General features: G+C 38.1%; 1 protein-coding gene across 3 annotated transcripts in view; it reads left to right on the top strand.

Moving 5' to 3' along the window:
* Positions 1 to 6880: 6880 nt before the first annotated feature.
* The window catches only part of LOC122078274 (protease Do-like 7), a 68389-nt gene continuing 48713 nt past the window's right edge, over positions 6881 to 26556 (top strand). The window contains exons 1-7 of one of the 3 annotated variants that reach the window (XM_042644188.1): positions 6882 to 7538; positions 7658 to 7728; positions 15461 to 15595; positions 17569 to 17627; positions 18723 to 18803; positions 20055 to 20091; positions 21887 to 22012. In XM_042644188.1, the coding sequence (XP_042500122.1) occupies positions 7253 to 7538; positions 7658 to 7728; positions 15461 to 15595; positions 17569 to 17627; positions 18723 to 18803; positions 20055 to 20091; positions 21887 to 22012 (795 nt within the window). In that variant the 5' untranslated portion in view covers positions 6882 to 7252. Of the gene's footprint in view, positions 7539 to 7657; positions 7729 to 15460; positions 15596 to 17568; positions 17628 to 18722; positions 18804 to 20054; positions 20092 to 21886; positions 22013 to 26556 lie in introns of all 3 variants that reach the window. The other 2 variants (XM_042644196.1, XM_042644205.1) reach the window with 2 other exon arrangements.

Here is a 26556-nt window from a genome sequence, read left to right as displayed (position 1 = left end):
AAGTATTTAAAACAAAATACATCAAATAGAATTTTTGCTACAATAATAGTAAAATTTAATCGGCATATTTAGAAAAGTAGCATAAAGTGTAAATAACCATATTACACTTTTACATCAAGTGTACCTAACAAAATAGATCGATCATACTGCAAAAGGTCTTAAATGCATTTCATTACAATCATCCATATTAAAAAAAAGGTTAGATTATCATCCATCAATCTAACACATCAAAAGCCAATTGTTTCATTTCATCCTTGAGAGTAATGAATAATTCTCTCCATTCCCAGTCCACCAATATCCTCTTGCATGCCTTAATATGCAACTCTTTTGAGATATCATCCATGGTTTCCAATAATCTAACACAAGTAGAAGTGCTGAAATATGTGGTATTTGGAGTGAGACCCATTGGAATTGAGCTAGGGATTGTAGTATTCTTATTTGCTATTGACTCAGCTAGGGTCTGTATGACGCGTTCAATACCAGTTGTCCTACTCTTCTTCCTATATCCTGTAGGTGTCCTATCAAGTCTTCTGTTGACTCTAGGACGATCAGTTCCTAGATCTTGGCTTTTATAATAACCTGTTAGTAAGGTAATAGCCAATGGAGTAGTTGGAATTATATCTACATCTGCATCCACATCATCATCAACACCTCTCGATTCCTCTTCAAACCTGAAATCAGATTCATTCCTGAATCCTCCTCTCCCACTAGCATATGAATCCCCAAAAATTATACATAGTTCAGGCCAATGTGGTAGCCCATTCCTCCTAAACTTTAACCAATTAGGATTTGCCTGAAAATTTTACAAACTAGTTATTAAATAAAATTACACTCAAGATTAAAAAATCATATAAAAGTACAGTATACCTTGATTTGTACATCCCAAACACTCTCATCTTCAACTATACAGGTCCTCGTCACAGAATTCTAGCCAAAACCTGTAGTATCCAGTAGTTTCTTGAAAGCGCTGTAATCGAATAGGCATTTTATTCATCTTATTCCTCAATTGAACCATCATAAATGGCCGATTAGCTTTTTCCTCAAGTCCTTTATTGATATTGTTCCATCCACCTTTATTGAAAGTGCTGGAACTCTTGTTACCAACTTTCACTTGTTCAACCATTAATTTCAGGAGATAATCTTGTTCTCTTTGAGTCCATTTTGCTGCCTCGTTATTAGCTCTCGAAGTAGATGCCATTACTCTAAAAATAGAAACACAACTCATTATAGCCTAAAAATAGAAATACATGCCTTTGCTTCCTCCTACCATATTATTCATTTCTCTCTCTCTCTCTCTCTCTCTCTTGAAAATATGTTGACATTTTCTTATAGACAAACATATATATTTTAAAAAATCCCCATCATACTACCATTTAACAAAAAACAACTCATATCCCCTAAAGACCTATCAAGTTGAGTTGAAATTTATAAGTAACTATGAGACCTAGCCACAGAACTTGCTTCAAAGTAAAAAAGAAGGCATGCTTAACTAAGAATTCTTGAATAGAAGAAAGTGTGTGCAATACATGTTAAAGCATGAGACTGAAGCCCAATCGAGACAACACTACAATGGTTCACAAAAGGTGTTAAAAAATAATACATATTCAGGTGCACATTGTTATAATAGAGCAATTAGGTCCAATAACCTCCATTGATGATGGTTTTACAGTCCACGACTTTTCTAATTCTGTTTCATAAAATCTAATCTATGGCATATTTTTAGAATTCATAAAAGAGAATATGATGAATGGATATCAATTAAAGGCAACTTTATAAGTTTATAGAAGAGGAACAAATCCTTTTTATCAAAAAAAAAAAGAAGAAAATCTCCACCTTTTTTTTTTTCATTTTTATTTGGGGTTAAACAAGCAATAAAATGCATCAAAAGCATAAAATAGCTGGCGAAATCTCCATTAAAATAAGGGACAAAAAAACAAAATGTAAACAAGATAGAAACTACCCCTGACCCAAAAAAAGGCACAAAAGAAAGAGAAATTTACACCAAAAAAGGGGTTTTCTGTAAAAAAAAAAAAAAAAAAAAAAAAAAATTCCAAGAACAAAGAAAGGAGAAATATCAAGAAAAATATACATTAACCAAGGAAAGTCATACAAGCCTCTTCTATTAGAGAAACTAAGACCAACCTGCCCTTTTTGACTCAGGGTTCAAGTAGTGCGCTAAGAATTGAATATAGAGATGCAATAAATTCAAAGCTACCTGGTTGAATCTAGAGATTGTTGCATATTATATTTGAATAACTATAAAAATACAAAGATCTTTCTCAATTACAACATTTACCAGTCCACCTTAAAGGTCACAGTTAGTAGGAAGAAGGAAGAAAGAAGAAAGAAGAAAGAAGAAAGAGCGAGAGAGAGAGAGAGAGAGAGAGAGAGAGAGAGAGAGAGAGAGAGAGAGAGAGAACCCTTGAAAGAAGATGAATCATGATCTTGAGCTTGAGACCCCTTTTTTGGCTTCTTGCAAGGGAAGCGGCGGATTTGGGTATTTTTTATCGGGATTCGTTGGAAAAAAGTAATGGGTTTTGTAGGGTTTTAGAGGGTTTTTGTTCTTTTAAGTTAGTAGAAGAATAGACAAAGTAACTTTTTGGTGTTCTTGCAATTTACTTTTTAGTTATTGTTTTTCATTGGTTCATTCCGCGGGAATACAAAAATGAACCGAACGTGCCAAACATACTTCTGTTCTATTTGTATTCCTGAAGAATAGAAGAACATCAGAAACATTCTCCCAAAGTGTTATCAAACGGCCCCAAAGTATGCTGCCATTTTTTTGGAGCTAGCAGTTCAAGTAATGGGAGAGGTATATGGGACTTTTCGAGGGGAGGAGGAGAGAGATAGACATATATTTTGATATACTGCTCACATGCCTAGCCATTTTCAAAAAAAAAAAAAAGGGGGACTCATTGATATTTTTTTCCCTGATAGACACCCATTGATATCTTTGATAAGGAATATATTAAAGGGGCACCAAGCCACTAGTTGGTAAACGTCATGTTCTTGGGCCACTCAGAGTGGATCTTCTCCCCATGCGCGCTAACCACAAAACCACCCTATGGATGATTTAACGTTCATGGGGTGGTTTGACATCTGTGACACATGGTTAGTCCACCCCATGAATAATTGGATCACTGATGGGGTGGTTACCACATGGGGAAAGGAGTCCCTCAGAAGTAAGTAAATATATCCAAAACATATAAAATGCAGTTAATCTTACAGTATAACAAGCAATTATTGCGAAAGTCCTTGAATAGAACCATCATTAAGAATTTCGTCTTTAGACAAAAAAAAGCAAGAGGCAGAATACCACAAAGAGAAAGTGTACACCCGGACTTTATTCATATTGGTTTGAAACAAGGCAAAGGGGAGAGGATAGGAGGATGAGAATCTTAGACTCTAAAACGTGTGAAATGGAGTGAGAGTAAAATTTGTTTGAGATGAAACGGTAAATTAAGGAGTTCTTTTATGAAAGAGATCTAGAGAGAGAAAGTTAGATGAGAGAACTAAGTTGGCTTCATGAATTGCTTTATTAGTGAAGAGTTCTTCTTGTTGCCACCTTCTTTCCATTGCCTTTGTTTTATTCACAAAAGCTGGTTAAGTCATGGGTAAAGTTTTCGAAATAATTTAAATTGATTTATTATTAAGCTATCATTGCTTTGCATGTTTTTTGAGTATACATGTGAAATGACTAAATTTTGCCTTCATTGAAAGAAGTGTCCAATACTAAATGGCTTAAAAGGGTGAGGGTTGGACATGCCATTGGCTTTTGGTAAGCTAATGACATGCACCAATCATAGGGCTAAACATAGGAAGGGATTTTTTTTCCCAAAGGGTGGATTGTCATCTTCAAGATGTGTCATCATCTTGCACATTTTTCATAGGGAGGAATTGTTTGAATGATACCTTTGTGTGTGTATTTAGAACATGTAACCTTCTTTTAATTACTCATTGTCTAATCTTCAAAAATTCTTTAAATCAGAGGTAAAAGAAAGCTTTTTAAATTATTTGAAAATGACTTACCACCATGTCATCTTTAAAATGTGTCATTGGCTTGCAAATTTTTTAAGGATACATATGAAATGATAGATTTTACTCTCATTGAAAGAAAGTGTATTAAATAAAATGGCTTTTATCAAATTTAAAAATAGGGAAAAGGCTAGGCATGCTAGCGCAATACTTAGGAATAAGGTATACTAGTGTTTATTGATCGTTGGATTTGATAGCTTACATCTAAACCGTTTATAATTATAGTCTTTGATAACCTATCCACCACCGGTACTGTACAATCTCTCTTCTTCTCCCACTCCTCCCCTCTCAGCTCTACAATTCCTTTTGTAAATTTCTGTCAATCTTCCACTGCCCCTCTCTCCCTTGCACTCTATTTCCTTCCTTGCCTCTACAGACCCTGCCTGGCGTCTACCGTCTCTTCCCCTTCCATCCTATATTCAGATGTAGTAAACCCTAATGTGCCTAAAAAAGGTGTTTTCACTGCATTTCTCTCTCTTGGCAGCCGGTATGGCCCTATTGCCGCTGATTGGAATGGCTTCATCTCGTCTTCGATCGTCGCCTCTAGCTCCATTGCTCCGTCTATCTCTTTCAGCTGTTCATTGCAACCTCTGTCTCTCCCTTGTGCACCACTGTATAACCCTATTGCTGCTAGTCAAAACCACTCGTCTATCTCTCTCAACTGTCCATTGCAACCACTGACTCACCCTTGCGCACCGTTGCAACCAAATCCCCATTTGTCCTTCCTAATCCATCTATTGTTATTGTACAATCTAAAAGCATTATTTGAATCTGCTGTAACAGTTTTCCCATTTATTGGAAATATTGATTGATTATTGAATTCTTTGAATTTGTTCTTAACTCGTACAAATTGGAATTATTTGTTGCAGTTTTTAAACTTTCAATGAGGGTGTCCATTGATCTGTAACAAAGTTAAAATGTATGTCCTCAATGGAGGCAGGTGGTGACTAAACTCATGAATAGCAAATCCTCACCTTTGAAGAACTGAATGCATTAGAAATCAGAAATTTAATTGGAGAAAACTAAAAGTAAACCGAGAAGCAGAACAATGTAGAAGAAGATGAAGGAGTATAGTTCGAAACTTGAAACCGAAGGCGGGGAGGGAGATCCACCATAGGGCAGGGAGAGGGGGAGAGGTGGAAAGGAGATTCAGCATCACCGGTCACTGGTGACTGGTCAATTGCAAAGGGTAGCAGAAAGAGGGGGAGAGAAAATGTGTAGCAAGAGTGGATTGAAAGTTTGTATATTTTCTCTCCATCCAACGGTTTAATTTAAGTTGATCCAGTCCAACGGTTCTCAATTCGCTAGCATACCTGATACCTGGGTATCTTGCTAGCATTCCTATCCCTCTCCCTAAAAAATAATAATAAAACATGACAAAAAAACAATGTTACAAAACAAGTGTCAATAAGAAAATCCCAAGGGCTCCATTGGTTTACTGAAAGTTGCTTTAAATAGAGAGGATATTATAATGGTCTTTCAAGATTATGAGGAATCTCTTAAGCTTTAGAATAAAGTTCTCTCTTGGTCCTCGAATAATTGTTCATCACTATTGTAAAGTGACAAAATGAGGTATTTACAATAATAATTATTTGTTTTTATTCATTTAATAACGTACAATATTGATTCTATTGCTTATTTTATTATAAAATCATAACTTTTTACATCATTGTATAATAAATATGTATTCATTAAAGTTTCATTTTAACATTGCCTACAAGTTGACCAACATAGATATGATACAAAACTCTATAACAAGAAGAATAAAAACAGAAAAAATAACAACCAAAATTTTAAAATATATTAAAAAATCTTTAGATAATTTGGAACATTTTGATTGAGGTATCATTTGAACCAAAAACTTCAATTAATTTTCAAAATATTGAATCATATCATTTGAATACTTCATGAAAATTATTGGCAAAAGGTTTCATTCATGATTATAGCCTACATTAAATGTAGTGTATGCCATCATAAAATGCCTATATAAAATAATCAAAACATCCTCACCCCTTGTAAAACAAAGCCGATGAGAGGAATCTTGTACTTGCATGAATCCCTTCTCCAATTTAAACTTTGAACCTCAGCTAACATTCCTCAAGGCAAGATGTACCAACTTTATTTAGTTTAAGGATAAAGTTTTTCATTGCCATGGACTGAGAGAAAACCATGATGTGATCTTAGGGTTGGAGTCTTGGGTAGAATTTCATCATTAACTCCTACTCAACATTGCTGCAATCCAATCCAAACCCCTACTCAACATTTCATGAAGTAAAAAAAATACTCTCCTGCAATCCAATCCAAGGGTCATGTATCATGGCCTAGGATGTTCTACTCAACGGAAACTCGTCTTTCATTTTATGGGTTTTGAGGATCATTTCATGTGCAAGAGGGACACATGATTAAAGAGAGCCACATATATTCTCCAGTCACAAAACAAAGAAGGGAGAGAATGGCCCACCAAACAAAGAAGGAAGAGTAGGGTCCATCAAACCCCACAATTGCCCCTGTTTAATTTGTTTCATTATTTTTTGAGGAAAAAGGAATCGCACTGGATGCTGAAGTATAATCTCTCACATAATCTATTCACTTTCATTATCAATACTGTGGGATCCATCGAAGTGGACATTGAACCACGTGCCACGTAGAGCAGAGGAAGGCTTTTTCTGTCATGGCACTACGATCTGTCTGGGTGTCTACGTAATCCATCCCTACCCAAAACTCTCGTAGGCAGGAGAGTGGGGACCTTTCTGTAAATTGCTCGAATAAAGACAAGACGAAGAAAGCGTGATAGATTTTTCCAGCCTTGAAGTGAGTGAGAGCACACTACCCACTACTGACTACTGAGGATACTCCCAAGTCCCAACTATTTATTCAAACTAATCAAAGCTGACAAAGCTCTGCTAGGTAAAGTCTCTGCAATTTTCTCTTCTCCTCTTTACTACCAACTGTGTCATCGACGGAAGGTCGGCCTAGTGTCAGATTTTCCGTCGCCGGATCGGAAAATTGCTACACTTGTGCTGACAATCGTTGTCAAGCTTCTCCTGTTTTTCTTGAAGATCCGTTTCTTTTGACTCCGTTCGTCATAAAATCACATTTAAACCCTAAGTCTTGGATTCTGGGATTGTACTTCGATTCACTGGTTGGAAGTTTGAAGTTACTGTAGCACCATTAAGGAGCTGTAGGAGCATCTAAGGCAAGTATTTTGGTGGTAGAAATGAGTGATAATTTGGAGAGATTGCGTGCCGAGACGGAATCAGGAATGGAATCGTGCATGAAGGAGGGACTATGTATGGAGATCGATCCGCCTTTCAGAGAGAACTTAGCGACAGCGGAGGATTGGAGGAAGGCTCTGGATAAGGTCGTTCCGGCAGTGGTTGTGCTCAGAACTACTGGCTGTCGAGCATTTGACACGGAAGCTGCTGGTTCGAGCTATGCTACGGGGTTTGTTGTGGATAAGCGTCGGGGAATTATTCTCACTAATCGTCATGTTGTAAAGCCAGGTACTTTCTTTTGTTTCTAATATACAAGAATCAGTGTTTTTTCATCATGTACATTTTGGGAAGTGATCAAAGGGAATTTTTTCAATTTACTTGTCAAACGTTGCCCCAATGCTTGGCAGGGCCTGTGGTTGCAGAAGCTATGTTTGTAAATCGTGAAGAAATCCCGGTGCATCCCATATATAGAGATCCGGTAAGTGTTTCATCTCTATGTTCTGTTTTCGTTTTTCCCACCCTGTCCTTGATTTTATTGCTGAGAATTTTGTGTTGCTATTGATGGAATTGTGTGCAATGGTGAATCAACGAATCAGCATTCTATTTTGCCAATTGCGTGAACAGATTCTTGTGAATTTACTAGCCGTGTCAGGGAAATCATTTGCACCTTTGTTGTACTCTAAAAGATACTATTGGTTGTGCTTCCGTGAAATAATAAGAATATTCCCAGCCTTGTGTTTACATGGGGACTTTATTTTTTTTGGTATTCCAAATGGTTTGAAAGGAACTCCCCATTCCATTAAATCACCCTCTCTCAAAACCCCCTATGTGAAGGCGGGCGTCAATCCCAGATCACTGCTAGAACTAGCAAGTGATCTTATCGGCCAAGCTTGCCAGTGCCTCCTACATGGGGTGGTGTTGGCATGAAATTCTTCCCTAGTGCGTTGCGGTCAACTGACCATGCTGGAAATTGCTTTGGTGTGCCAGAATCCTTCCTGATCGGATTCACCGGTAAATCTAACTTCGATCAAACGACTTGAGCTCTCCTCTTGCCTCGATTGCCTTAGGGACTTTGTCAATCAAAACCACCAATGGACAAAAGGAATAAAACAATTATATATTCTTCCAAAGGAGTTCCAAATGCAAGGCACTAGAGTCCAATAGATGGACGATGTGAAAGAAATTTGAGATAAAATAAAGCGCCCTGTTCTACATCTAATTCTAGAAAATGACAAGTAAAGGAATGAAGGAGTTGCATTGTTGTTGGGGTTGTTGTATGATTGGTTGATTGTCCTCTTTTGGCTGACTTGCTCCTTTTTATATAGCTTGTGGATTAACTGTTTTCCCATGTATGACACCAGCCCACTATTCTCACTAAGTTGGGCCCCAGTGTGCTCATGACACTTGTCCCCATGACCATAGCCTTTCACGCGCATGCTTCTAACTGCCCTCACGTGCTGGCATCATTTTTCTATGGAGAACGGACTCCGTGATCCTTATGGTCAGCCCACTTTTCTCTCCTACGCATGAACTGCCCTTGTCACGTCATTGAGCGCATGTTTTCAAATTTTGGCGCCAACAGGTGGTTACCAAATTTAGGTAGAAATACTATATTATTTTTGTTTTGCCAAAATGTGGGAGTATCTTATGTCTGTCCATGTATATGAAGTTAAGTAATTGATCCTTAGCTAAACTATTCTTCTTGGGCTTGTACCTAGCAACCTTTATTTATTTTTTTGGGGTGGGGTGGGGTGGGGTGGGGTTGGGTGGGGTGGGGGGGGGGAATAGGTAAGAAATAATTTATTGAAATGAAAGAAGACGATAAGAGAACAATGTCAAAAGGGGTTACAGTAACAAGAAAGACCATGAAAATTAGACTACAAAGAACGACAACCTGAAATACACAATGTGTAACAGTAATACAACCTTTTGAACAGATATAACCATTGAAGCTAGTAGTCAGCCACAACACCTTCGAGTTGCAATACATCCATTAGCACAGCTAAGAGAAAAATCTCCTTGTCAAATAAATCCAGACAAAGAGGAGCAAAATAAGCGGTAGAGAATACCAACTGCGACCCAAAATATCATAGTAGCAACAACAACATCCTAAGCCCTTCTCAAGGAAGGAAGTAGTAATCTTCACAGAGAAGACAGATACAAGTGCAGCATGTGTTGCTATGAACCACGAAGATAATAACAAAAGGTAGTTGCAAACCATAAGTACAACATAAGCTAGTTGTGAACCACATAATATCTGCATAAGTAGCTGCAAACCACTAAACGGAGCATAAGGTTGTTGGGAACCACATAATCTTATTGCTGTAAACCACAAGTAATTATCTACATAAGAAAATACATTGTTGTTGACTAGAACAGATGACACAAACACATAAGCACATAATAATCTTTAGATAATAGTACTCTCCAATCTCTCCCTCATGTGTAGCGCTTCACATGGACAAACAATGAAAGGGAGTATACCAAGCAGAACTTTAAAAGCAGTAAAACAAAAAACCCTTAATTTGCTTCTCAAGATTAGAGGAATCGAAAGATTTGTGCAAGAAATGTTCAATTCCAGAAGTACAATCTGCAATTGAACCCCACAGACATCCACCGGAGAAGCTGGGGAGAATGCCGTGATGGAAGGAAAAAACTAATAAATTAATAAGTAAAATAAAATATACCGGATCAACAGCAAGATTAGAGAGACAGCCAATATGCAATTATAACTCTTGTTTTTTATTGATTCTACACATAACTAGTTCATGGATAGAATATGAATAGAGCAGCAATAAGTGGCTGCAAGGCAGCGTATTGAAAGAGCTCCAGTTAGATCGCTACACAAGCCACCGCTCTACACCGAAACAGAGAGAAGTTGTTTATTCTACTTCTACAATTGACTATTAAAGGTCCATTAAGAATCACGATGCTATGCAGAGCTTCCAACATTCGTTATGCTACGCGCTATGCGGTGATCTATGACCATTTGACCACCCTGCATTCCATACACATGGAGAAGTCCATTTTCTCTTAAAATGAAAGAAACACTCTTTCTAAAAGTCCACTACACGGCTGCTCACCCTATTTCAATGAAGTCCCAAAGGCTTTCGTACTTAAGTAGGTGACCAGATAAACACAAAGAATCCTAGAAGGGACTCTTAAAACAACGGAGAGAAAAACAATTGCAATCCACTGATTATACCTGCTCTGATACTGTTGGATGGGGTAACAACTTGTGTCTCATATGACACCAACCCTTTTTATATGGATAGAAAGTTCTAGAATATTACAAGGACCATTAAACTCCTTTAGGACCTAAGGACCCGTTTGAAATCTGACACGTTACCTAAAACTCATTATTGCAACACTTCCCCTCAAGCTAGTTCATAGATATCACATATCTAACTTGTAGATAATAGGATGAAACATTTTACTACTAAGACCTTTAGTAAATACATCAGCCATTTGTTCACTACTAGGAACAAAAGGCATAGTGATAAGACTCGTATCTAGTTTCTCTTTGATGAAGTGTTGATCGACCTCCACATGCTTGGTTCGATCATGTTGGACAGGATTGTGAACAATTCTAATGGCAGATTTGTCATCACAAAAGAGCTTCATTGGAAGGGTGGCAGGGACATCCAAATCTGAGAGAAGATCATGAAGCCATAGGAGCTCACAAATGCCATAAGCCATAGCACGGAACTCTGCTTTAGTACTTGAACTGGCAACCACAACTTGCTTCTTGCTTCTCCATGTAACAAGGTTACCACCAACAAAGGTGCAGTAACCAATAGTAGACCTGTGGTGATCAAGGGAACCTGGCCAATTAGCATCCATGAAGGCCTCCACCCTAAGGTGATGATGAGGAGGAAAAAGGATGCCATGTCCTGGGGAGTTGATTCCCAATTATGACGATGAAAAGCAAAGAAAAAAGGGAGGAGAGACAGAGGAAGATTACCAATCACCCACCAAGGAAAAGTCCAAGTATAATAGTCTCCGTCTCATATGGCAGTGGGGACTGCGTCCCCCTCTCTTTCTTCGGTTAAGCAGATTCCAAGTAATGGAGAATACACGACACAACTTCCATATGAGTCGAGTAGGGATCATGTATGTACTGATTAATTAGGCTGACGACAATGCTATGTCAGGGCATGTATGAGAATGATGGATCAAGTGCTCCACTAATCTCTGATATCTGCTTTTTAATCACCTTCCTTGCTATTCAGGTGACCGGTAGCTTCAATAGGATTGTCTATCGGCTTACACCCCAACATGCCTATCTCAAAAAGAAGGTCAAGCGCATACTTTCGCTGAGACAGGTAGATCCCATGAGAAGACATGGCAACTTCAATGCCAAGGAAGTAACGAAGCTGTCCTAGATCTTTGATCTCGAATTCCTCATCCAAGTATCTCTTGAGGTAAGATCTTTGCCAAATAATCATTAATAACAACAATATCATCTACATAGACTATTAGGATAGCAATCTTCCTACCGGATCTTTTGATGAACAGGGTGGGGTCGGCATTGCTTTGAGAGTAGTCTGTAGCAGTCATAGCCTTGTGGAAACGCCCGAACCAAGCATGGGGTGATTGCTTCAACCCATACAATGCACGTTTCGGCTTGCGTACCTTTCGTTGGGTTTTGGAGCAAGTGAACCAGGGAGGAATGTCATATATACTTTCTTCTCAAGTTCCCCATGAAGAAAGACATTTTTCACATCTAGCTATTGGAGATCCCAATCTAAGTTTGCGGCACAAGATAAGATAATGTGGATTGTGTTCATCTTAGCAAGTGGAGCAAAAGTCTCTTAGTAGTCAATCCCATAAGTCTGTGTGAAGCCCTTGGCAACAAGTCGGGCCTTGTACCGATCCATTATACCATCAGTCTTCTGTTTCATTGTGAAGACCCACTTACAACCATCTTCTGTGAGGGAAGACACATTAGATCCCATGTGTCGTTCTTTAGAGTCTACATCTCTTCAACCATAGCTGCCTACCATTATGAGTCTGCACTCGGTTCCTACTAGGTATGGGGAATGGGCACCGAAGATAGAGAAGACACAAAACTATAGTAGGGAGGAGAAAGTGAGTCATAAGAAATAGTTTTAGCAATAGGATGTGAAGTACAAGACTTACCTTTATGAACAACAATAGGCAACTCAAGAGACGGATCAACAGAAGGAGAAAGAGAATTACCTGGGTCTAAGGGGACAAGATCAGGCTCAACTGCTTGAGAGGAGACTGGCATGATAGGATAGTTGTTGAATGTGTAGTGATCTGAGTTTGTTGTATGCAACTATAAACACGTATCTCTCACCGAGGTGAAGTGGGAGTATCACTTTCCCCTTGAAATGAGATACTGGTAGTGATAGGAATTCAAGAGGCAACCCATCTTCCACAATGGAAGGAGACCCCCTGAAGAGGTGCTGTAGTTTAGTATGACGCAGATTCGTGAAAGATAACATCTATAGTCACAAACCAACACCAAGTAGGAGGATGAAAACACTGATAGCCTTTCTAAGTAGGAGTATACTCCAGAAAAATGCACTGGAGACCATGAGGATCAAACTTTCCATGAGGATGATGATCGCAAGTATAGCAGACACTGTCGAATACCTTGGGAGGAATGGGAAAAGAGGCCGAATCCTGGAGAAGATCCAGAGGGGAACAAAAAGAATGAACCCGAGAAGGCATTCGATTGATTAGGAAGGCAGTAGTGGGAATCGCGTCACTTCAGTACTGGGGAGGAACATGCATCTCAAACATAGGAGAGCGTGCTATCTTATAAAGGTGTCGATTCTTCCGCTCAGTGACCCCATTCTTTGTCAGGGTATCTACACAACTAATTTGATGGATCATCCCATGAGCATAAAGGTAGGCTTGAAATGACCCTTCGAAGAATGCAAGGCCATTGTTGCTTCGAAGGATTTTGATGGCAACACTGAATTGAGTTTGAACCATGCGGTGAAACTGCTAAAAGCAATAGAAGTTCTGAAGAGATGGGAGGTGACATAGAGGATGTATGAAGAGCCTGACTAGAGACCAATGCCGAGTCATCATCAAACAGATATATACAACCATGCACCGTACCTGAGCCAATCGTTGCCCTTATCACCAGATCCTGAAAAACACAATGAGACGAGAAAAATGTGACTTTGCAATTAAGACTGGAAGTAAGACTACTAATAGACAATAGGTTGGTAGGAAAAGAGGGAACATGCAACAGAGTACAAAGGGCTAAACAAGGAGTACAACTAATAGAGCCCTTACCCAAAATAGTGGAATAGGTCCCCTTAGCCAACTTGACCTTACATATGATTGGAAGCCTCGGAGTCTGTAATCCAAGGGGTAGAAGGGACATACATAGTATGACCACAGAAAGATACGTGACAGGTTTATACCATATTGCTGTGTGATACAGGTGAGTGGGGTGATATGCCTTAGGTTAGTGACAGACTGACCAAGGCCAGAGGTTAGTGACAGACTGACCAAGGCCTCTGGCCTTGGTCATATTTCCCCTTCCCTTTCTTTTTTCTCTTCTCTCTTCCAATATTCTCCCTTGTTTCTAATTTTGTTTTCACTGCAACCGAGATCCATTGGGAGGTACAGAGACCATCTAAGAGGGTTATCAGAGTGCTGTGACAACCCTGTGACATATTCCATCATCCCCTTACAATGCACTGAAGATTGGAGACAAGGTCATACCAGCGACACTTCTGTTCTGGGTTTTCTTGGCGGCAACTTTCAATGGTGATTTCCCTTACATCCAACCAGTAATTTGGGTTCAACTTATGGTATGTTACTTCCCCAGTCTTAGGCTTCCTAGGTACTGAGTTACTATTTTTGAACCTTACTATTTGTTCTTTCATAGCATAACTCTTGATCTAGCCATGAACAATGGCTGATCTTTTAGAGTGTTGTTCTGCCCAAGGTACCCTACCACTGGGAAATCTTTCCCATAATCCAATCTGAAGTGTCTAGTTGCTATTTCCAAGGTTCAAGAACTTGTTTCGTTTTGCTGGTTTCAAACCCACCGAAATACCGAAATTTTGTAGAAATGGTGTACTTTTTCCCATGTGTTCCGCTGGCCATTTTGGGGGGCTAATGGTTGAAGTGGCCGAAATTAGCAAAATGAGCAAAAACGAAATGGCCGAGATGGCCGAAATTTTGACGAAATAGTGCAATTTTTGGGGCTGAAATGAGCGAAATTTCGAAACGAAATGACAGAAATATGACCAAAGTTATGTACTTTTATATTTCGTATGCCATTTCGTCTTGGTAATAGGGAAAAAAAAATACTGAAATATCTAATATTTTGGGGATTTTTTGAACCTTGACTATTTCTGGAACCAGCCTATTTTACTGATTAATAACTTCTTTCTGTTCTACCGACAGTAGAGGATGTTCTACCTTTTTGTCCTCCTGGGACATAGTATCACCATCAGGTTGTGTTTAGGCTTTGTGGTTTGAGTGTCTTAATTGTTAAATATCTTATTGTTAACCTACTGTTTGGGTGTCTTGTTTCTAAAACTGAGCGCTGAAGCCTACTGTTTTGACAGTACCTATGATCCTATTGTAGGTTAGGCTACTAGTGACCTATTCCTACATTACCCAGGTTTATTTAGAAATTACTTTAATGTGGCTCATTTAGCATTGTTTCTGGGATACTTGGTAATTTTAGTATATTGGTTGGATGAGCAAGGGCTGTTGCCTGTGTGGGTCTCATAGGAACCATCTAGGGGTCAAACAATAGTCCATTATGAGGGCCAGGTTCAGTTGTTGGGACTGATGGCTTTAGTGTGGTTCTGCAGTTATTGGTTTTGTTTTTTCCTTTATTTTTTGTAGTACTGATTTATTTTAAAAGGGAAATACAAGCAAGGAGCATAGCTCCTCAATTTTTGGGGTTGTTTGATTTTTTTGACTGCTCTGTTCAACAATCTGGTGAAACTATGGGAAAAAGCTTTCTTTGGTTACTGTTGCTTTTGTTTTGGGTTCATGCATTTTAATTGATTTTGGTGAATCTTTGCCATATTTGGCCTGTATGTGGTATTCAATTGTACACGATTCTAAGATCATATATTTTTTCGATGAAATAATGAAAATTTGATTGGGGATTTAGCCAGTAGAAACTAAGACATCTATGTATTTTATTGTTTATAGATGAGTTTATTCATGTGACTACAATATCATGTACTTTCTTCCAGGTCCATGATTTTGGCTTCTTTCGTTATGATCCTGGTGCAATACAATTTCTGAGCTACGAGGAGATTCCTCTCGCTCCTGAGGCTGCTTGCGTTGGACTAGAAATCAGGGTTGTTGGTAATGATAGCGGCGAGAAGGTATATATATTTGAGGTTTTCACTATTGATATTTATCTCTGTCATTTTCAGACTGTAGCATCACTTTTGCTGATATTGTTCACTCAGTTCTGCAATGCGTCATTCGGGTTAACTATCTTTGTGGTGGGCGTGCTTTGATTTTATCTTTTGGAATTTTGATTTTCAGGAATTTGGGAGGTCAAATTAATGAGTTAGTGATTGATACTTGTTGACATACATTGTTGTATGCATAGTTGTCAAGGGTGTTGCCTAGGCCAGTCCAGGCGCCTTGGATGCATTGTTTGTGCTGCCTTGGCTTCTGGACCTTCTCCAACGCCTTAGGTCCCTAGATGCTGTGACAACTATGGTTGTGTGCCCTTCCTAAAACCTTGAGCTTTTGAGGTATAAGCGGTTGTAACAATAATGATTGGTTGATAAGGGTTTGAAATATGGGGTAATGCTTGGCTTCAGAGATTAGAGTCCTGTATGGGTGGACCTTCCAATTCCTACCAGCCAAGCGAGTTGGATTGGGTAATCAAAGAGGTTAATCCCTTTAATGCAACCAAAAGTGGTCCAGTGGAAATTTGGTACTGCCAATGGCTGCGTAGCTTTCAAGGACCATGATACACACTTAACCAATTAGCATTTGGTATTCATTTCAGAAGTTCAAACATTACCTTATTGACTCCATTTCAGTCACAAATAAAATATGATATTAATATTTCACATTGATTAACGAGGTAATTATGATTTGCAAAAGGTGGAGGTAACGTCGCTTATGTTTTCACCAAAAGAAAAAAGTCCCTTATGTTAGACTCAAAAAGTCTAAATAGGCCTATATATAACTAGGATATCAATAGGTGGAATTTCTCATACAGTTTTCTTTGGGGTGGGGTGGGGTGGGGTGGGGGGTGGGGGTGGAGTATCTTAAAAATGCCCTTAATAGAAAGAACCCTATCCAAAAGTATTATATTAAACTTGTTCATCTGTCAAACTCATTGTATAAAATCCTATATTGTGATTGCCTCATATAGCATTTTGGTTGTTCAAGCATTAAGATAATCGAATCACCCATAAGAGTACATAAAAAATGAGTTTTTATTTTTATTTTTTTATAGGAAGGCAAAAGTATTAAGGTACTTTTAACACTTGAATTAGGAATTGTAGGGGGGTAACTGTAAAATCGTATGACTAAAAATTCACATAAGAGGGTTAAAAAGCATTCATCTTCTATGAGTTAAGTGGATATAAAGATTTGCAGTGAGGCTTTAGATTTTTTTAATGAGTTCTGAATTATTTCCTTTTCTTCTGGATAAGAAATTAAATGATTGCATGAAATAAATAAAGTTACATCTATATACCGGTGCCCAGCCTTGTGTTTGTTTCTCTCCCTCACCCCCTGGAAAAGACTTTCCTGCCCCTCTCATCCCACACTCTCCATTGGTACGTGCCACTAGTGCCTGCAAGCCGGTGGCTTGCCCATCCCCTGCTATATATATATATATACACACACACACATATATATATGGCAGAAAGAATGCTACCCTGCTGGTGTGCAGGCGCACGCCAGCACACAGGCCAATGAGAGGGCAGGCGGAAGCATCTGGGGCAGGGTGGGGGGGCAGTGCACTCCTTTCGTGCCCGCTTGTGTCTAGGCTTAGACACGCAAGCGAGTAGCCTTCTTTTTCCCCATTTATATATTTTGCAAAATTCTGTCATTTACCTACAAGACGGAAGTCCTATAATCTCTTAAACTTTGGCAGTCGTTATATGCCGAGTTTTTGCAGGACATTGATTCCACAAAGGGTGATCCATTAGCTGCAGCAAACCTTGGAACTGCGAAAATTTGTCATCTATTCACCATTTCTGCCAATTTTTTCTCTAAATGGCTGGCTTTTCTAATTATCTGTTCTCTAGTTCTTTTTTTTTTCCTGGTGATCAGGAAGAAAAGAAAGTGCATGCTTCTTTACTGAATTTAAATTATGAATTTGCAGGTTTCAATTTTGGCTGGCACTATTGCTCGGTTAGATAGAGATGCTCCTATTTATAAGAAGTAAGTTATTTTTTTTTTTTGGGAAGGGGGGGGGGCGTGTGGGGAGTATACAGTATCTTCAATACACTTTCTATTGACTCTTGCTTTCATTGAATGTTGAATGGTTCTCATCAACCCATGATCCAGTCCATGCGGTTGTGGGGTCAGTATGGCCCGCAGGACTATTCAGGCCGAAGGCCTGGATACCCGTCGTTAGGAGAAAAAAAAAAAAAGACATGTTGCAGTATTTATATTCCTATGGAATCTCTTAGGTTCTTTTTTAGGATGAGATAGAGTGGATCTGTGACTTGTGGTATCCATAATTGCCTTGTGCTTCACTGTTCTTGCACAGGGGATCAGGTCCCACCATTTGTCAGATCCACCTCAAATATTGCTTGAGCCAGGAACTAGTAATTGTCATATGATTGCTTAAGACAAAAGAGAGCACATGTTCCAATAGGGTGGTTGGGGCTGCTCCTGTCTCTCAGGATCCAAATTTTTTTTCTGTAAATGTCATTTCGTGTCTCATCCAAACTGCAGTTTGTAATCGATTATCTAACTATGGTATATGAACTGATGTCACTTTCTTCATTTTTTTATATGGTCCATCTATCATAATGGGACCTGATCCTTTTCTAGAGTGTTCTAAGTCATTTTCCTGTTTTCTTATGAATCATAATACAGTAAATTTGGAAGAAGTTTTCTCCTTGTGTTTTGGTCTAGTTGTAAATCTTCTTTTTTCAAGATTCTCTGTTGGTGCTTCATTCTATAAAATTTAGATTTTTATTCTCCTATATCTTTTGACTTGCTTTTTGTAAACTTCTTGATGTAAACATGGCTATAAAGATAAATATTAAGTTGAGTATATTTGTATGGGTAATTCGAAGAGTTTTAGCAGTGAACTTTGTTAAAAATTTGGCAAAATATTTTGGTGTCACCAAGGGTCACAGTTGGTGAAATTTTGGGAATTTGGGGTAATATTTTTGTTTTGTCAGAGGTCAAGATTACACTCCTGGCCAAAATTTCAAACCATAGTTGAGGTATCGGTTTATTTCATCTAAAGAGCTTCTTGTATGAACTTTCTAATGCTATTTACTTTCTTGATGTTTGTTACAGTATCAAGCCTAAGAAACCAGCACACAAACAACCAAGGAAGAGAAGAAGAAGAAGAAACAATAAGAAAACGAAAGAAGAGAGGTGAGAAATCAAGAGAGAGATTACGGAAGTCACGGCTAGAGAGAATACCTAGCCGAGACCAACAACCAACATTATATAATTATTGAAGTGTATAATTAAAGGAAAGGGCGTAAACAACCAAGGAAGAGAAGGAGAGAGGAGAGAAATCAAGAGAGAGAGAGAGAGAGCATTCGGAAGTCACGGCTATAGAGAATACCTAGCCGAGACCAACAACCAACATTATATAAATATTGAAGTGTACAATTACAAGAAAGGGTGTAAACTACACTAAGCAGTACAGAACTACCCGTAGCTAGTTACAAAATACCCAATATACCCCTAGAGTGGCAGCAACACTTAATGTCAAATAACAAGCAGTTAGAGCGGCATCACTCCATTAAAACTTCAGAACATGCATCTGAAACACCAGAGGGCGAGCAACTTCTGGAAAATGTTGGTTCTTGCTCTTGGCAACCCCATTCTGTTGGGGAGTATAGGTACAACTGATTTGATGTGTACGTTTGGTATACTCTAAAGCATTATCAGCGCGAAAAAATATTTTGAGACACTAAACTGAGTCTTTATTTCATGATAAAAATTCTTGAAAATTGATAAAAATTCATATCGATCTTATAAAAGATATAACCATGTCATTTGAGAATGATCATCTAAAAAGGTAATGAAAAATAAAAAACCAAACTGACACTTGACATGACACCGACCCCAAACATCAGAATGAACTAAAGAACTCCAAAAAGCATCACAAGAAGGGAACTAGGTATGATGATGCTTTCCAAGCTCACACCCCACTTAGGTCTAGAGAGAGTTTTGAATTGGGAATCAGATGCTGGAGCTTGAAAAGAGAGCTCAAGGATCTCCCAAAACCAAGAAAATACCGAGACGAGACCGAGATCGAGATCTCACTGAGACCTCAAATCATATTTTGACTAACAATATTTCGATTATACTTAATTTCTTATTAATGATTGAGTTTATTGTGATACTTCTTGGTACATGGATGTGAATATTCAAATTACTATAGTAGCATTTAAGATGCTCTTTTTGTGCCTGCTTACTTGCTTATGACCTTATAATTATTCTTTTTGTGCTTGCTTACTTGCTTATAGCCTTATAATTGGCAGAGTATGGAAGTTTGTAGGTATATAGTCTGTGATCCATTCTGACTTTCTTTGACAACACACACACACACACACACACATTCTCGTAGATTCTTATTCAACATATTGGTAATGAATGCTCCATTTTTTGCAGGGATGGTTACAATGACTTCAACACATTTTATATGCAAGTACGTAGTTACTTAATACATGTCTTAAATTAATTGCAAATAATGACTAATAAATTCAGACCCAGTGGATTTAGTTTGAGTGGTTAGTTATTGAATGACTCTTGTATCAGTTTCGGCATTTTGATGGAAATTCCCAATGATTGTGTTCTGGTACTCTGGTGTACTTTTCTGCTTCATATTTGTGCTTCTGAGTGGTGCCTTAAAATTTGGTTGCTGTATGCAGATGATTGCGTAAAAGAAATTTGCTTGCAGTCTCATATGTGGACCTCTATTGAAGTCAACTCCTATTAAGATTAGGAAAATCCTGTTTAGATTCTCATGCAATTTTCAAAGCAAGTAATGAAATCCATACCTTTACCAGAAAAAAAAAAAAAAAAAAAAAAATGAAATCCATTACTATATAACCCGTGAACTCCAGTTTGGAAACAGAAGGAAAATCCCAAACTAAGCCCTGTGGCCAGAATTATCTGTTACTGAACTGCATATTAAGTTGAAGATTGTTTAGAATTAATTCTAAATAAGCAACCAAAACAAATACTGTTGGGCTATTATTGTAATGTGCGCGTGCGCTCACACACACACAAGCACCCCTCCAATCCGATGGGACTGAGCAGTGGACCCCAGAAGCAGAAAGAGTAAAATAAGAAGAAAAACCTAAGAATTCAGTGCCTTTTTTTTTCTTTTTTTTTTTTTTTTTTTTTTTGGGTTTTCTTGTAAAGGAAAGCATAAAGAAATCTGTGCTTTGTGCTGGAAATCCTATTCCAGTTCATGCATATTTCTTCTTTTCTTTTTATAGCTTGAACACCATTAACACCAATTTCAATTTTAGTTGTTTTAAGCTTTTTTTTTTTTCGGGTGAATAAAGAATTCATTACCAATGAGAAGGAGATATAAAACCCCAAAAAGGGGAGAGAAAGAAAAGAGAAAAAGAAATTCAATAGAAAGACCAAAAGACCCCAAGCCTAAGAATGAGGGGCACAAATAATCAAAGGGGGAAGACCCCATGAGAGAACGATATGCCTATTCCTTGGAGCATCAATACAAGAAGTAGATACAGCCGAGAGCTTTGCCTTGATTTCAAATGAGATGGAATCCCAATTTTTGTGAACAGGCTTGGAATTGTAGGTCCGTTTCATTCCGCTTCATCCAAATATGATTATAGTAGCACTGAAGGCGACCTTTCCCCCAGTGTCACAAAAAGAAGAGTCACCAAAAACCATGTCAACCCAAAGCCGTTCCTTCTGGAGTTTGGAATGTGAGGTTCCTGCGATTTCTAGGCACACCACTTCTCAAGGATGCCTTTCCAAATAGTGGAGGAAAGGGGGAAGATAAAGAAGAGATGATTGATGTCTTCAACAACATTTCAGCAGAGGCAGCAAAGGGGAGTGAGAGAGAGATCTGATGGTGGATGAGGAAGGACTGTGTTAGAAGGCAGCTGGATAGGGCTCTCCAAATAGTAAAGCAATGCCTGGGGATGTGGAGCTTGAACCAGACAAGCCTACACCAAGGAGCCAGGGGCCACGAGTTTTGATGAAATCCCAGGCCATGACAAATTGAAAAGGGTTGTTTTAAGCTTTAGTTCTCTTATTTATGCGAAATTAAGTTGAAAAAAAAAATTCCATTGATAATTGTACGAAATCTGGTGAAATTTGTTAGTAATATATGTCATGGAAAGATTTTTTGACTAACCATATGGGTCATAAAATATGTCAAATTGCTAGAAGGTTAATTTATTGTATTGAGTAGAGACTTTGTTTCTTGTTTTATAGTTTTTGCTTTCATACTTCTCTACCAGGCTGCATCTGGGACTAAAGGAGGTTCAAGTGGTTCCCCTGTCATTGATTGGCAAGGACGAGCAGTGGCCTTGAATGCTGGCAGCAAATCCTCAAGTGCATCTGCATTTTTCCTTCCTTTAGAACGAGTGAGTTTCTACTTGTGGCTGGAATTTAAACTGTGTGATAGGTTTGTTTGTCACTTATTTAATGCCAGTTTCCTCTTGTTTGATGCGTCTGATATTGCTCCTGTCCATGCCTTCAAAATCTTTGTTATTGTTATGACTATTTTCTTTTCTATGTATCTCTTTTTCTTGTTTTTCTAAAATTTTACTTCCTGAACTGAAGCGAGTTTTTTCCTTTAGGAGTTTTTTCATAAGTCAGCTTGGTAGTCTCATTCACTTTCTAACATATTTGTCAAGGCGTCGCCTAGGTTTCCAGGCAGCTTTTTCTGGATGGGCGCCTTGGTCACCTATATGGCACCTATGCGACGTGTAGGTGCCTTGTTAGTGTTGCCTTAGAATTTGAACCCCCTCGACTGCCTTGGTTAGCCTAGATGCCGTGACGCCTATCTTTTTAATAGGCTGTTGATAGGACTGTTTTCTATACCTACCAAGTGGCTGTTGATAGGACTGTTTTCTATACCTATCAAGAGTAGCACCAGTGCACCACATCAATATACATTCCAATTACAACCCTGCCCCTTGCTTAACATCTTAATATAAAATTATTATAAATTAATAATCACCAAGTTAAGAGAAAGAATAAACTAACCCTACAGTAGAACATAAAAAAACATACACTAACACTCCCCCTCAAGCTCGAGCATAAATATCACCCATGCCCAGCTTAGAACAACTGCCCAGAAAAGCAAGATGAAATAGAGCTTTTGTGGACATATCACCTAGTTGGTCTCCAGAACGGATCCATGTAGCTGACCCCATTTGGTTGGGACAAGGCTGAGTCGTCGTTGGTCTCCAGAATGAACAAACAGAGTAGAGATCAACTTCCTCATTACAGTTTTTTTTCTCACAAAATGGCAGTTAACCTCCTATGTTTATTCCACTCATGAAAGACCATATTACTAGCAATATTGTAGCCATAGTTTTTAAGGCGCTGGTGCGACAGAGGCGTTTGAGGGCCTGTCGGAGCGCCTTAGCAATAAGGCGGGCATAAAGCGTCGCCTTATTGACTAAAGCGTTCTTGTGTACTTTTTTTTATAAAACCAATCTATTTGACTCAAATACTAGTTAAATCCTATTACTCATATGCTAAATAAATATTAAATGTTTATATTCATACCAATGTAAGATATTCATCAAGAAAACAAATCAATAAAGTGAATAAACTAAGTTCATCATCAATTCATCATCAATCATCAATCATCAATCATCAATATTCAATCATGAATCATCAATATTCAATCATGAATCATCAATATTCAATCATCAATCATCATAACATATTAACATATAATATAAATACATAATTATGAAACAAAATTATAAATATAAAGAAAATAAGACATAAAATATACAAGTATTTATTATACTTACCTCTATGATGCCATAATGAGTGCCTAAGCTCTAAGGTCATCCACTATATTTCTACTCCTGTCAAAGAGGTAATTAAGAACTTATAATTAAAATACATCGAAAGTAAAAATCGAGATGCCAAATTAAATGGATGAGAAGTGACTAACCTGGGGATTCTTAATCATTCTAAAAAACTTTAAACTTCAATGAAGCTAAAACATAAAATAAACTAAAATGCTAAGAATTTAGTAAACAAAAAAAGTCAAATACTTAAAAGTTCAAGGACTCAAAAAACTTTAAAGTTTAAAGACTCAAAATACGTCAAAGTTCTAAGACTCAAAGACTTTCAATCCAAATTAGTAATTAAATTAAAATCTTCTTCTTTATCTGCATTCTGTTGCTGGTTTGCATCATTTGGAGCTATGCCATAATCATCCTCAATGTTTTCATCATCACGAATATCCTCTTTACTCATCTCATCCACTTCTTCATCTGACAAATCCTCAAGCTCAACCCTCCTACCACGCCGGGTATAGCAAAGATTGGTTCCACTGGTAGATGCTGGAGCCCTCCTTGGTCTATTGTGGCCTTGATATGATGAAGATGCTCCAAGTGCTCTATCAACATCTCTCCAAGTGATATCATTCTCAGGATGCACTAATTCATCCTCTGATTCACCAATCATCCACTCACTACTCCAATTAAGATCATTGAGCAACAATGGATTGTAGTTTCTACATTGTTGTTTTATTTCTTGGAACCTTGCTTGAAGTCGGCGATTATATTGAATGTAGACAAGATCATTTAACCGCTGATGCTCTAACCTATTCCTCTTCTTGGTGTGAATCTGAAAAACATTAATAATATGAGGTTATTTCAATAAAACCCTATTAAGTGAAGTACATGTACTATTGTACTTAGAACTCAATAGTCAATACTCACAAATTCAAATGTGCTCCAATTGCGCTCACAACTAGAAGATGAGCAACAAAGATCAAGTATGCGCAATGCAAGCTTTGAAAGGTCAGGAGCAGTACTTCCATGTCGAGACCACCAAGAGACTATAAATATATAATATAAAAAAATAAGTTAAGTAAAAAATCAACATACAAAGTTCTAAACTAATTAGAACTTTAAAAGGAAATATACTTACTAGGATTCAACTTGTCCCTTTGTCTAATCGCCATGTCCTTTGCAAAACTTCCTTGAACAATGGTATACTTGTCAACCTGGACAATGATCTTATCTTGCAAGGTCTCATCAGGCACCAACCTTACAAGAACATCATTGAAGGCATCACTTGCTTTTTGAGCTAAGTCCAACTCATTATCAGGATTATCTGCTATTGCCATATAGAACTTGTTTGGATTGAGGAAAATGCAGCTAAATATATTGATCCATTCATCATAGTCTCACAACGGTGATCAACAATCGTTATAATTTTCTTCCATTTCCTTTCATCATCTCCAAAATTTTTTTTGATGTTCTTCTTTGCCACTTGTATTGCCATCTATACTTCAGGCATAGCAGGCAACTCATCACCATCTACAATCCTCAAGAGTTGAAGAAGAGGCTGTGATGCTCTTATACAATCCATCACACCATTCCAGAATGTTGTAGCAAACACAGTCTCAGAAGCATTCTTCCCTGCCTCTGTAGATGCAAGCTTAGAACGGGACCATTCATCATCAACAAATAATTTTTTCAAAGATTCTCTGTGCTTGTATAAGCTTTGGAGTGTTAAAAAGGAAGAGGCAAATCTAGTCACTCCAGCCCTCACTAAGTCTCCTCCTGTTTTTTGCCTCATGGCTTCAAGAAGACGAGTGTGCCTATAGATGAATGCAGTCAATTTCCTGCCCTTCGATATAACAGACATATAAGAGCGTAATTTGCCTACTTCCTCCATCATAAGGTCTATGCAATGAGCTACACATGGACTCCAAAATAACCTCTTTCTTTTCTCCATTAGTAGTCGACCCGCTGCAACATAGTTGGCAGCATTATCAGAGACTACTTGAACCACTTTATCTTCACCAATCTCTTCAACCTTACTATCAAGTAGCTTAAATAACATTTCAGCTGTTTGTGATTGGCTAGATGCATCCACAGACAATTGACAAGAAAATTAATTAGGTGCCTTCCTCTCTTGTCTGTCCACCCATCTGACATGAGTGTGCACCCATGTTTCCTCTAATATCCTTGATACTTCACCTTTAACTCATCAATTTTATCCTTTTCAGACTTCAATAGAGGCCCCCTATAGTCATGAATTGAAGGGGGCTTGAAACCTGGTCCATATTGACCAATTGCCTCTACCAATTCCTCAAAACTCCTTAACTTCAAAGCATTAAATGGAACACCACTCTCATAAGCCCACCTTGCAAAATAAGAACGAAGTTTATCTCTTTCTTCTTCTCCTCTTACTCGGTTCTCCATTGTTGTTTGATATGAACCTTTATCCCGCCTATCTGCAACCACTTCTTCAGGAGTCCTCACATGCTTATCCATGGGACCCCTTACTTGTTGTTTGGATTGTGTTTGAATGATAGCTTTATTTCTTCTTGAATTTGTCCCAGAGCTAAGGATAGGAAATGAGACCCCAAATCAGATACTATATTCTGTTGTGGTCCCGTTACTTCTGTAGGTCCATCACTAACATCCAAATCATCCAAACAATCAAAGTTCCTCTTCCTCTGGTTCTTCAATATTGCATCTCTCATCTCTTTAGCAATTGCTTCAGTTGTTTTCACACACTTGGCTACATCTCCATATCCACCAATAAGATGTTGCTTCAATCGTTTTATTCCTCCCCTGACATCCTTCCCACAAAGGGTACATTTAATCCAATTTCTATCTGATACGTCAGGCCAATACCCATATTTCCATCTAGGATCATTTGATTTAGCTCTCCTTTTCGGATCCTTGCTTGGATCAATCGTTGATTGTGCAGTAGCAGCAGTATTTGTATTTTCACCCCCACTGCTACCACCAATTGTTTCCATAGATGAGTGGATTCAACTTGTCTCTTTGTCTAAGACTGTAATGTGAAAAGGTAATCAGAATAAGAAGGTTGTAATCAGACTGTAATGTCTTTAAAATTATTTTAATAAATATGTTAAGCCCTAATGTTATTAAAAAAAAAAAAAAAAACCTTAAAC

This window comes from Macadamia integrifolia, chromosome 1, assembly GCF_013358625.1.
Source record: "Macadamia integrifolia cultivar HAES 741 chromosome 1, SCU_Mint_v3, whole genome shotgun sequence".
Classification (NCBI taxonomy): domain Eukaryota; kingdom Viridiplantae; phylum Streptophyta; class Magnoliopsida; order Proteales; family Proteaceae; genus Macadamia; species Macadamia integrifolia.
The sequence above is the reverse complement of the archived record's forward strand: the minus strand, read 5'-3'. Positions and strand labels throughout refer to the sequence as shown.